Consider the following 14,001-nt stretch of genomic DNA (forward strand, 5'->3'; position numbering starts at 1 on the left):
CCTATTTTCTCCTAAACAATTCTTCATAATCCAGTACAAGTTCAGCCTAAAAATACAATCATTCTAGAGACATCCTTCTAATGCAATTAAGCTACACTCATGGTGTCAGCTGACCTTTCAGAATTACTCAGGCACTTTCTGCCTGAGGTGTGCCTGTCAGACCAAGCCACTTCTACCTCAACTCAGGCATGTTTATCGAAGAATTAGGCATGGGAGGTTTCCACAGCACCTTACAGGGCCTCTCCCCCCTCGCCCCCATTGCTTGTGCCAATCCAGGAAGGAAGCTTCCCCTCCTTTCTTTCCCCTAAGAATTCCGCATCATTTTTGTCCTTCCGATATCTGATTGGCATAAGACCACTGACTCATTTTCAAACACCACTTCATTCATTCACTGTTCCTCTCTCTCCAACTTTGCTTTCTCTCTAACTCTTCACAGAAGTTGATCTGCCTTTCTCCCGTATTGCTGATCATATTCAGATCTGTAGATGGTTGCTCCTCCCTTCCTCATATTTTTAATTCCTCTGAGAGTGGGAACCAAGTCATATTTTTTTTATTTTCTCTGAGTCTTTGTTCCCTGTTTTATGCATCATCGTTCTCAACAAATATTTGCTGAATGAATCAACTTATTAATACAATAAAAGGCGGCTGTCATTTTCTCAAGTGCCTTTCCTGTCATTCAGCTGCACTGTTTGCTCCAGGCTGGGATCTGAAAGCCAAGAACACACTCAATGGGGATTAAAAAAAGATTTACAAAAACTATTTTACTGAGAGACTGTGAAAATATAGTGTTAAAAATAGAAGTCACATTTTTTTGGCCACTGTGGTCACACCTGATTCAAAACCAGCTTTCATAAAGGCAATGTTCAGCTGGTAATGGAGACCAGATGTTACCATTTGGAGCAAAACAGAATTAACTTGGATATTGTAAGGAAAGTAGAACCTTCAGCAGACTAATACCTGTTCTGTGCAGAGCTGGCTTGGGCACAGTTTATATCTCCACCAACCTAGTGATACCCAGCTGCCATCCAGCCAACAAATCCACGGTGCACAGTCATATCATGACATGGTCATTCCTTCCGTATGACTGCCTCACTCCACTCAGTCCCTTCCCCTCAGAAAATCCCACAACCAGAAGGCACCTTGATTTGCCTCTTTTAACAATGATTGGGGGAAAAAACTATATTAACAATTAATTCAAGTTTTAACTGGTATATTAATTTCTAACTCTTCTTCCATGGTAGGCTAGTTCAGATATGCTTGGCTGCATAAACCTTTTGGAAATAGCATTGTCAGATATAGCAAACAAACAAATAAACAACAAAACAAGAAACAAGATGCCCAACTAAATTAGAATTCAGAAAAATGACCAGAATTTTTTGGTATATCTTATGCGACATGAGGGCCATACTTCGCTAAACAATTATTGTTTGCATTAAATTCAACTGGACTTGTGTATTTTACTCAGCAACCCTATAGGGAGAGCTTAAAGTCAATCCTGGATGGAAGGGAGAAATGAATTCTGTAATGCGGGATTGAGGTGGCTCTTTCAGTGATATTATTTTATTATAAGAGCTCTACTCAGCTTTAGCAGAAAACCTGAGATATATTTGGTAAGTCAAGTATCCAGTTAACCAGTTTTCAAAGAATTAGGGAGTAATAACCATGTCACGAAGGCTCCTGAGTGAGCATAATTTGACCTTCTCATGATGACTTGGGGGATTCCTTGGCTCGGGGTGTCTGGGGTGACCATTATGGACTTTGATGGACTTAGGGGCACATGAACTTCCTCTGGAGACCAGCTAACAGACTTCTGGTTAACCCGCACTAGAGAGCAAGTTCTAGGTGTGTTTTCATCTATAAAGCCAGAACCTCCCAACAGTATTTTCATCAACTTCCTCCTTTGCGAAAAAGAGGAATTCCACTTTGCAAAATAATGAAAACATTCCTTCATCCAACACCTATAAAGCAGAGCTGTCTGCTCCAATCTCATTTCCTTTATCCCTCTCCATGGTGACATAGAATTCTATAGCCTGGATTTCCCTAAGATTGCTGTATTTCTAAAAAAAAATTTCTGAAAGCAAAAATTTGGTTAAAATTTAGGGCTCTGGATGTGTTGGAAACCAGGTGATGTGTTCACATGGTAATTTTTAATTTGGTATAATTTTTTAAAAAAATCTTGATTGTTAGGACTTGCCTACTCGACAGGGGAGGCTGGAAATTTGAGGTCACTGATTTGTCACAAGGGATGGACAGAGTTGCAATTCATGTGTGTAGTCAGAAGCAACCACTGCATATTTGTTATGCTCCTGGCATTCGGACACCAGAGAAAAGGTGCACAAGGCCCCTGCTCTCATACACCTTTTTTCCCGGCATGGGTACGGCCACCCTGTTCTTTCATTAACCTGTAGACTGAGGGAACTGGGGCCTCAATAAAGGAGAAAATTTGGTTAACCAAGAAGAAAAAACTGATATTGTCCTATTGAAGTGCTGCTTGCTGGGCCTTATCCTGGATTCCATTTATTGAGTGTCATGTCCCACTCTATTTTTCTGGGTACACTTCAGTGAGCGTGTACTCTAAACCAGGTATGTTACAAATATTTTTTCTTTTAATCACCATCACAGCTGCATTACGGTTGATTTTAGAGATGAGGGAATGGAGACCAGAGAGGAAATATATCTTCCCACGGTCCTGGGCATCCCCACATACCTTCTGTCTGAGATTGTCACTGCAGCATGTGGCTTCTCACTTACATGGAGATTACAGTTAGGTTATTAGAGAAAAATATACTTAAAATTATATTAAATGGGCCAGGGATTTAGCTCAGTGGCACAGCAAGGTCTGCCTGGCAAGCAAGGTCCTGAGTTCAATCCCCGGTACCAAAAAAAAAAAATTATACTAAGTGACTACTACTATCAGAAATAACAAACAGAAATATCAAATGCTGATGAGGATATGGGAAAAAAGGAAGCCTTATACACTGCTGGTGGTGATGTAAATTAGTAGAGCCAGTAGAGAACAGTATGAAGATTCCTAAAAAAAAACAAAAATAGATCTACCATAGGATCCAGCCACACCACATCTGGGTATATTTCTGAAGGAAATGAAGTCAGCACATGAAAGAGATACCTGCATACTCATGTTCATTGTGGCGCTATTCACCATAACTAAGACACTGGAGCAGTCTAGCACGGATGGATGGATTAAACCATACTGCGAATATACACAGTGGAGTTTTATTCAGCCACAAAGAAGAATGAAATAATGGCGCTTTCAGGAAAATGGATAGAATCAGAGTTTATTGTGTTAACTGATAATAAGTAAACACAGAGAGATTGCATGCTTTCTCTCATACAAGGAAATTTTAAACAAAAAGACCTGGAAAGAGAGGGCAGACTTTCAGGGAAGAACGGGGCTAGCAGGATGGTATGAGAAGGTACAGGGAGAGAGGATAATAAGGGAGATGGATCAGCTCTCAGCACGGTACACACTGTACGGAAATGTCTCAGGGAAACCCCTGTGTATGACTGGTAAGATTAAATAAAAAGCATATGATGGGTATGATTAAAAGAGTAGAAGTATGAGTCTAAATGCAGAATCTTATTGGAAAAAAACTTGGCTTCTTAATATAACACTAAAATAGACTATATGTGAAATATCAAAATATCCTAAGCATCTATGTTTCAATAACTAGGTCATTTAACTGTTTTTCTTTATCCAATAAATTATTTGGCTTCTTTCCTCACATTCCTAGAATTACCTCTTGGGAAATCTTTGTCAAAATTAGAAAGGACAATTTGGGTTCAAATAAATATTTTGTTTAACTAAAAGAATATGACATAAATCTTCAAGAGGCTAGAAATTCAGAGTTCAGAGTTCAGACCAACGTGCTTGGAGTCTTTATGAAGTTTACTTCATTTTTTAAAATATAGTGATATGTGATAAAGCTGTAGAAATGGGCCAGAAATTTCCACCCAAACCTCAAGTGACCTTGTTCCTACAAATCTATGGGTAGCCTCTGAAATGTGGAATGCTCTGAAATGACCTGGAACTTTCTGTTACTTAACCACTGATCAAAAATAAAGCCAAGGTTATATCTGACTTTCAATACTTTTTTCTTCTTCCAAACCCCTTTCCACCCAGTTCCTAATTTCAAGGCCTTGAACTTTCTAAGTCATAGATTCTAAGACAATAAACAATCTGCCTCTGGAATAGAAATAAATAAATGTTTTTGTATGCAATCAGATAGGTTTTGTTTTCTCAAATGAACTCTACTGTGAACAAGTGCAGTTTTTGCTGTTTGTTAGGTTGTCTCCAAACTGCTTGTAAGTTCATGGAAAATTCCCTAGGTAATATTTTTTCCTCAAAAAGTCAATATTTTCCTTCTCTAAAAATAATCATATGAAGAGCACAAAGGTAAAAATTAAATAGCCTTAATATGTACCCAACATTATATTAAACGACAGTTCACAGAAGTTTAGAAGTTCTTCACTTCTACTTAGTGAATCAGTCTACTGATTCTTTCAACTTTTAAGCTTATTATGAAGATCACATTTGTACTGGATTTTTGATTGTTGTTGCTTTTCTAATGGAAGCTTGCAATATATTTACTTAAGTGGAAAGGAATTTGAACATGACTGCTGTTTACAGCACAATACAAAATAACTGGGCTGAAGATGTAGCTCAATGGTAGAGTGCTTAGCTAGCATGCAAGAGGCCCTAGGTTCCAGACCTAGCACTGCAAAAACAAAACAAAAAACAAAACACACAAAACAAAACAAGACAAAGTACAGTGCAATCAATGAACAAGTCAGAGCAGCACTGAGAGCCACAGAAATAGAGCCAGGATGTTCTCTGCCTTCCAGCTTTGACCTGGCCTACTTTTTCAGTCACTTTGTCTCTGAGTACATCACCTTGTTCATCTCTCAAAGGGAATAATCCATGTACTTACTCCACACTTAATGGGGACTTTTAAAGTCCTCTGGATGTTTAAAAAACAAACCTGAAATATTAGAAAAATATTCACAAGTTGATTTGAAGTGTTAGTAGAGTATATTCATTCAACAAATAAATAGATGACCCCTCAGGGAAAGTCATCTGGGTGGTTAGTGACTAAAAGGAGAAATTCTAAGTAACACTCATAACTGGAGCTGATGAGGCCCCTTCTACATTTCCATATCGATAAGAGAAAGCCAGTGGGGCAGCTATTTATTATAAATCTACTAAGGAATGATGCAAAGCACGTAACTCACCTTCACAGAGCTTCCAGCCTAGTGGAAGAAGCACCACAAATCAATGCCTACCACATGGCAGATGCATGTGCTAAATTCTTTGTATTCATTGTTCCATCCATCATCCACACAAGAAGCCTGTGTGGTATGCAGTAGTATAACTATTTTCCAGGTGAAATATCCAAGGGTTGGAAATCGAAACATATCGTCCAAAGAAACAGACTAGTGAGTAGCAAGGTAGGATTTGAATTCAGATTTGTCCAAACCCAAAGTATAGGCTCTTCACTGGCAAATAAAAGTGACCATACTAATATCAAGTTATTCTCCTTGTATTAAAGCTTTGTATTGATCTCAGTGATCACTGGCTGGCGCTTACCCGTTATCTTGCAGCCGTAGACTTCAAATCTCATGGATACACCAGTTTCCCAAGAGACAGGTCTGATTCGGATAAATCGAGTTATCAGTGGTTTGGGAAAAACTCCAAAAGCCACATCTGTGGGGTTGGTGTTTCCTTGGAAGATCTACATGGGAAAAGAGCAGACCTTTTATTAACTGATGTTTTTGTATTTAAATCAAATAAAAAATGTTTTCACAAATGCTTACAAAAATTATTCACAACTTCAGTGTGTCCATCAAGTCTGAAGCAGCGTTAACAGCTTGTCATGTTATTTTTCCAAATGATGGCAATCAGAAAGCATAGTGTCCAAAATAGAATGTTGTCCTAATCATCTATTCAGTTTTTTTGAGAGGCTACAGCCCCTAGAAGCACTGTTACAAGAATGACATTTATTAAAGGACACGTGCTATTATTGCAAAAAGTGGAAAATCATTAACTTTATCAGAGGACCTACGGAGCCCTGCAGGCATTTCATGGGCACTCTCAGCATTCCACTATCCCCGGGGCTCCTGAAGAAATGCTTTTGGAGTTCAGCATAAGGCCTGGCTTTTTAAAATTCTCAGTTTTGTTCCTGGCTGCAGTTCTAAGTTAAGCAGCATTCTCCTTTTTGAGTCTGTTCCTTGATGAAAGATCTTATCCTGGACCTGAACTAATGACTTTAATCCTTTTGGGTTCTTGGTAAATTATATTTTAGTGACCAAAGTCAAAACTGAATGATGAATGACTTTTAACTGAAAGTCAGCTTTCCCAGGGCTTCTGGTTTTAAAATGAGTCATTTTACTCTATGGAAGGCAAAGCTTATGATTGCAAAGGTAACAATGGCCAACTACAAACCAGTTTCCCACAGGGTCCATTGGGGCCACTCTGCCCGGACAGGGGCTGCAGCGGGCTGTCTCCAAGGTCTCTGATGAAGGAGACTTTGCCATCCTATGAACACCTGGCACTGGACACGCCGGGGGGAAGGGACAGCCTCTACGGGGTTCTGTGTCAGGCCTGGGTTGGGGACAGCCTGCGTGGAAGCAGCCGCTCACCCCTGTGTTGTGCTCCTCTGCATGACCCTCAGGTGGCCGAACCTGTGCCTCATGGGGCCGAGGGTGTGCAAACTCCCCATCACCCGGTGGGCATGTGAGAAGGACTGCGCTCTCCTGAAGGTCGCTCTTCCCCCAGCAGAAAGGGCTGTGAGTCTGGCTGGAGCTTTTGCTTCATTTGGTGTAAGTGGCCAAGCAACCAGAGGAGGTCAAAGGAGCAGATTGTTAGTCTGATCCGTCTTGGGATGATTCCTAGCAGAATTCATCCTCCCTGTGAGCTTTCTGTCTCGCTTGCTCCAGCATCTCTGGAAATGACCCATGGGGGAGCATTTTGTATAGCAAAGGAGGGCCAGCGGCCAGGAGGGGCAGCGGCCCCGATGTTACTGTCCTAACACCCAATGGGTCCCCGTCATCCACAGGTCAGGCAGGAGTGCTCTGCACACCTCGAGGGTGCACATTTTGCTTGCACCGAGGGAGCTCCCCATCGTGTACTGACAAGTGTGCAAGTGCACACGTTCTGTGCAGCACAGAGAGGGCAGGTGGAGGCTGCTCTCTGCGGTCCGGCCAATGCTGCAGAGGAAGCAGGAAGGACAGAGAGGACTGGCTGAGAGGCCTCGGAGTACAGAGAAAGGGAGGCGGGCAGTGATGCTGGGCTCCAGTGGGACGTTCTCAGGTCAAAGTCCTCAGATGGATGTCAGGTTCATATCTCTGCAAAACTATCCCTGTTCTTTCTGCCTCCCTCCCTGGAAGCCCTTTTGTGTGTCTGTACAGACTCCTCCAGAATCTTCAGATGCTCGAGACAGTTCCACCCGCGGAGTTACAACGGACTTCCCTAATTTCCATTAACGTGGACTGCGAGGTTTCTTCCTTCCCAGATGGTAAAACGGATTCCACACCCTCCAGGGCTGGATAGGCCTTGAACTTGCCTGTCCACAGAACCCTCCTCCAACAGGGCATTGGTCCACCTATATCTGCTTCTACCCTACTGGGCCTAAGTGACACCCTATGGGCATCCTGCTGTCAATCAATGGGAACCAATAGTTCTTCTCTCACTTAATATTCTGGGGGCTTTTCTCAGTTCCAGACCCAGAAAGAGAAAATCAAGGCCAGGAATGCTCAAAAGTCAGACAAGGAGATGTTCATTAGCTTCTTTCCAAGATCCTAATGCCATTACCTGAATCTCTGCTACTTTCCTTGTCAGTTTTCTGTGCTTGACTCTGTCTCCAGGGCAAACTTTTAATTTTAGGGAAACAGTGAAGATGAACTCTCAAAAATCTTTTGATTAACAAATCAGAGCAAGCATAGCTTCAAATAAACAGGCAGACAGAGAAAAGGATCGAGGGCAAAGCACCTGGGGACACCTCATGGTCTGAGTTGCTTCCCTGGTTGAAAGGAGTAAGGACGTCGCTGTTATTTGTGTGATCTGAAGGAGCAGTGAGACACCTTTAGTTCTCGGTGCTCCTACAAGAAACAGCCAAATGCACTTGCAAATCAGGCTATGAGCCACTGAAGGTAGACGAGAAGGTGTTTTCTAAAACTAGCCCATCGCAGAGAGGGGAAAAAAAAAGAATTTATGAAAGAGAATGAAAAAATATAGGTGGAAAAAACCCCCTAAAAGTTCCTAAGTTTCTAAAAGGACAGAGTCTGTCCTATGCGTCGCCCATATCCCCTTGGGAGGTTTAAAGCGATTCTCACTCAGGCCATCACTTCACTGGCTGACATTGACCTTTCTTGGACATCTACTGTAATTTCTCCTTGGCTTCTGCATCTGGGAACCCGAGACCCCTTGGTCAGATTTAAACCCCTAATTGCACTCTTCATTTTAAATCAATTTAAAAATAAACCAGGCCAGACAGAAAGCTTCCAAACACACAAGTAAAAACTGATCATCCATTTAAAAGGGTGAAGTGTTTGAGCGCGACAGCCAAACTTACAACAGCTTTATTTCCTTCTTTTATGGTGATCCAGTCATCCTCATTGGAGCTGATGTCTACTCTGTAAGTCTTAACGTAATATTTCTTCTTTGTTTCCTTAGAAATAGCACCCTGGGTTCCAATAGCGGTGACAAAGCGCAGGAGGCCCAGGTCCACCTGCAATGCAATGACAAGTGTGGTCAGTAGGCTGCTCCTGCAGTTCTACAGCACAGAGTGTTTTGATTTTATTTTAATGGCCTCCACATGGTCATGTTCATCCACCCATGATCACCGGGGCCTGATTTCACGTGGTGTCAATAGCCCATCCCCATTCATTCCTACAGAAAGGCAAAGAGGGCAATTGCCACGGCTGGTTCCTATTGCCGGAAGAAAGAAGAGACCTTCTCTTTGCTGCAACCGATATTGTATGATCCCTGGTTTAAAGTTGAAAACTGGGTTCAGTATCATGCCATTATTTTCCTAAGACATTAAACATATTTTTCAAGTTGTACACTAACATACGTCATTCTATGAATAGAAAATCAAGACAAACAAGGCAAACGCACTCATTGGACACTAGAGAGGTCTGGGCTCAGATTCGCATCTAACATGATGCCATTTCTGAACCTCTTCAGCATCCTCCCTCCTTCTGGTGAATGAAGGCTGAACTAAAAGTGCCTTAAAGCACCAGCAGTGCTGTGGTTTGGGAAATGAGCCATAGATACAGAATCTGGAATGGAGTGAGGATCTTTAAAGAGGAGAGAGAATCTTTAAAGTCTTTCTTTCCCAGAGTCTTCCCTGAGTCTTTTCCCTTCAGCAGGATTTCCAGGCCCCACTGAGATGGAATCATGTCTCCATGCACCAGCTGCCAGGGCTTGTGAGCTCATCCCAGTAGCTGTCCAGCAGAAAAGGTCCCCAGCACGACCTGGGGACTTCCTGGCTTCCACCCTTACCTGCTTATCTCACACCCCTGAAGGCTGGGCTACTTGGATATCATGACAGTAACAAGTTGTGCTCTGCCACCTGCTCCCACCACAATGTGCTACTGCTTGACAGGCCCCAAAGCAACCGCCAGTTGACCATGAACTGGAACCTCTAAGACCATGAGCCAAGGTACACCTTTTCTCTTTATAGGTTGGCTATCTCAAGTGTTTGTTACAGTAATGGAAAGCTGACTAATACAACATTTCAACTCTTTGTGTGATTTCTTTATTCATATGCCTTATAAGTAGTTCCAGTAAAGTCAAATATTTTAAAAGTTTTATTATTTTCATAATTAATAACTTAAGCAAAAATTTAAAATATAACCCATTACTAGTTTCTATATATTAGAAATATTTTCAGTGTTTTTTAAAACATTCATTTGATTGTTCCTATAATTGGTTCTTTTCCTCTATCTATTGTATGGCCAGTGTTTTGTAGAAAGAAATGAAATGTGCTTGAAGAAGTGAAACGTATAAATATAGTAGATATTATTTAAAGGACACCAAAAGTAATTGTAAGATACAAGTGATTAGCATTCACAAGATACTTCAACAATAGAATATTTACCATTAAGAGGTAACAGAAGGCCATTTTCCTTGAAAATAGCAACAAAAGCAAAGCAAAGCAAAACAGAACAAAATCCTCACCCACACCTGAATCTTGCTTTCCAGCTGCTACATGACAACCCAATTTTCAGGAAACAGTATTTCAATTAACCCTCCAGTGCCTACAGGCCACAAACACCTAAAGTTTCTGTGTTGTGCACAGCCTGGTTCATGAAGAGTGGTGATTGTCTTTCACGAATTTCTCTTTTCCTGCAGGCCCTCGGAGCAGTTAAATCAAGGAATTGCCAATTTGCTTTAAAACTGAATCAAGGCCTACAACCAGGAAAAAGCACACATTGAAGCCAGTTTGAAAGTTACACAATTTAACAAAAGTAGATTTCCATAATCTAATTTAAATGAAATAAATCATATACAAGCTTAAATATCACATGGTTTCTCTTATATGAGAAACTCAAAATATAAATACAGAGCAAAATGAAAGACAGATAACAGGAAGCAGGGAGACAGATCTTTCTCAAACGGGAAAGAGATCAAGATATGGAGGGAGGGGGAGGATGGAGGGAAAAGGGATGAAAAAAGAATTGAGATGTGTTATGTACATGTAGCAACTCCCCATGAGGAACGTAATCATTATGTACTGCAAACATGTACTAAGAAAAGATTTTTACAAAACAATAGCACAATAGTAGATCTCCTCTGGGAAGGATGGGAGTACCATTCAATGCCAAACAATCTTTATTTTATTTCCCTGATTTAAAGGATGTAAATTCTATGCTCTGTATGCTTCCCCCAGATTTAAGAGAGAAAAGGAGCATGACTTTAGTAGAAATTAATATTTTAGGAAAAGGATATTGGATGTTTTAAATTTTAATTTACATGTAATATTTACTCAGCACATTTTTATCAAGTGCATATACTTGTTAACTGAAATGTGTATGTTTTCCCAAAAGCGAACTATGGCACTTTGAATGAATGTTTTAAACTTGCCATGCCTTTCATGTACAAATTTGAAAAGGAGGAGGCAATCAATGATTATCAGTTAGCAAAAAAAAAATAGTTAAATTTGCATTTAAATAATTTAAGTTTAATTATATTCCGTGTAATATTTGAAGGCATACTTATACTAATAACTGATTTATTTATTTAATTGCTTACTTAAAATTTGCATTTAACTAGATGTTCTGAATGTTACCTGGCCACCTAAATCTTACTAGATTTCAGACAAATAGGTGATTTTAAGTTGCTGCAAAAATTTTTGATTTCATAATGGTGCAATCTGGAAGTTAATTCTAGACATGGTTTGGTGAACAGTTCAACTATTTTCAAATGCTCTCAGAACACTTAGTGCTTTACTGGCTGTCCACTGAGTCATGCCAATACCACATCCACTTTCAAGCTGAAGGGTCCTTAAAGTCTTGAAGTCCAAGGGAGCATGAAGCAGAGCTATTTAAATAAACTCTTCCTGTCAAATTTACAGATGGCTCTTCAGTTTGGAAATGATTAAATCCCCCAAAGTGCATAATTCAGCTTGAGCTGGTTAGAAATAGCTCTAAAACTTAATTCCCTGGCTGTTCTTCTCCTACTTTTATAGTTTTGTTTTTGAGTGAAATTTAGTTACCAGGTAGGAAAGAAGTAAACAAGTGTCAACTAGAAGCATCCTTAGGGTCAAGAAACCTCTAACATTCGAGGAAGCAGCAATAGATAGGAATTAACTAGCACACAAGACTGAAAGCTGTCCAAGATCCCACATACAAAGGCCCACAAAAGCAAATGCATGAATCACTCATAAAAAAGATATTCTCTTCTCTCCACAGCAATGAAATGCATTAGCAACCTCCCCTTATAATTGCAAAATTTTCCTGCTGTGCTTTAAAACTCTGCAGATTCTCTTATTTGCCACACTGGGATACTTGAAATTTCATTTCATTTTTCTTCCTAGCATTACTGCCACTGGGTTTAGTAAAGATGGATGACAATCTCAAAAAATGATGAGGGCTGGGACCTACACCAATGCAATTAAAACTGGATGGTACCCAGAACTCTACCAAGACGCAGCTTCCCTAGCACTGTGGATTCTCATGGCAACAGCGGGGCAGTTCCTTCCGAGAATCCTTTCTCTCCAAGTGCCTTCGGGGAATTCTCTTGACAAAAGACCTACACTTACCCCTTCCCTGCTGGAGAAAGTCTGGGAGGCAAACTTGACAGAGACTGCCCTGCCTTACCATCATCATTTATACACTGGTGTCTGTCAGGAGAGCCAGAGGATTATGTCGTGGTGTTTGTATCTGAAGATTTCTAGAGGAGATCATTTCCAAATTTGCCACTTTAATGTAACGATTATTTTGAGCTGAAGCAACCGAGAATCAAGTGATGCAAGAAAAGTTCTGTGTCCTGCTTTTTCCTGCTTAGAGCAGGCATATACTTCCCTTTGTGCAGGTAGCTTCAACTTCTGCTCCTGTACGGGGGAGGAGAGTGACTCCTATATCACTCAGAGGGGCAGCACCAAGATGAACAAACTTTACTGAAATGACATATATTTCCCACTACTTCACCTCATATACTTGTCCACAACTTACCAGCCTTACAAGCCCAAACACCCTTTGTTTATCAAGTCATTTCTCCAGTATTTATTGCCCTTTGTTAAAATGGGATATGATGCCCAAGTCTAACTGCTTCTTCAGGTTTTTATTTCTTTTCTATGAAGCCCCCGTGACATTAAATTAAAAATGTGAATAGAATTTGTATACTTCTTTCTTGTTAGTCTATCTTTTGTCTGTTTAATTTGCTGGCCCATTTACAAACCAGAATACGTGCTAGAACAGCTTTTTTCATTCCCCTTTAGCTTTTACAAGCCTATGCGTCCTGGCGTATCTTTCCAAGCTAATCAAGACAGTGATCTCAATCCACCTTTTTTGATCTCTCCTGCTGCACTTCTTTCCCTTCAGCTGTATTCTTCAGCCATTAAAATATTTGTAGCACCTGACAGAAGCCTTCTCTGGCAGCCTGTCTTGGCAGGTAATGTTCTTTTGCCTTAAAAATAACTTTTCTTCTTTTTGACTAGAAATAACTTTTTCATCTTCTTAGCCCAGGAGACTAAGTCAGTTTCATGACCCCAGTGTGTTCTGTGCACAGCTCCTGCCTCCAGCACTCAAATCATTGTGCTACATTCTTGCTCTACCTCCTCTTACACTTTTATGTTTTCCTTTGAAAAACATCCCTTTTTCTGTAGAGCAAGTAGATGCCTACTCAAAATTTATAAAATGTAGTAAAGATTATAGAAGAAAATAAAATCCCCATAAAACCACCATTGGGAAATGATCCTTGATAATATAACATTCAGAGTTTTTTCTAGGCAAAACCGATATGAATACTTGTATGTTTTGCTATTATAAAAATTAAGTCATATTGTCTCTATGTTTGATAACCTGCCTTTTTCTTTATGGATGTACTTCTATACTAATCATACATTTTTCTGTAACATCATTTTTAATGGTTTCCCAATGGTATTCCATGGTATGGTTAGCAAAGGAAAATCTATTTTGTCAGTGTGCACTTGAGAACATTTGGGTATTGAATTTACTCAATTGACCGACATTCACTTAGTGGATACTTTCTATTGCTTATCTGCTAAGTTCTGTGTTAAGTAGTTAGCATACAAAGAGCAGCAAAAGTGTGGAAAACACGAACGTAATTACAGAATGAGGTGAAGGAAATAAGTTATCAATGAATTAGGGGAAACTGGAGAAATTTCACGGCTGGTTTTTAGGCCCAGGTTGCCTACTGAAGGATATATAGTAGATAGTAGGTGCTTGTACATGGGCACAAAGGGCAAGAATGTTCCAGAGAGAAGGAGGAGCCGAGCCAAGTAGGAGAAAATTAATGAC

The 14,001-nt window shown here is 40.3% G+C and overlaps 1 protein-coding gene across 7 annotated transcripts in view; it reads right to left on the reverse strand.

Moving 5' to 3' along the window:
* The window catches only part of Nrp1 (neuropilin 1), a 136,188-nt gene that overhangs the window by 33,715 nt on the left and 88,472 nt on the right, over window positions 1-14,001 (reverse strand). For all 7 annotated transcript variants that reach the window (XM_087206945.1, XM_021242043.2, XM_004861879.3 and 4 more), the window contains exons 7-8: window positions 8,589-8,744; window positions 5,606-5,750 (exon numbers count right to left, since the gene is read on the reverse strand). In XM_087206945.1, coding sequence (XP_087063071.1) covers window positions 5,606-5,750; window positions 8,589-8,744 — 301 coding nt within the window. The remainder of the gene's footprint in view (window positions 1-5,605; window positions 5,751-8,588; window positions 8,745-14,001) is intronic.

This window comes from Heterocephalus glaber, unplaced genomic scaffold (assembly GCF_053883595.1).
Source record: "Heterocephalus glaber isolate CG9 unplaced genomic scaffold, H.glaber_assembly_v1.0 deba00000738, whole genome shotgun sequence".
Taxonomy (NCBI): Eukaryota; Metazoa; Chordata; class Mammalia; order Rodentia; family Bathyergidae; genus Heterocephalus; species Heterocephalus glaber.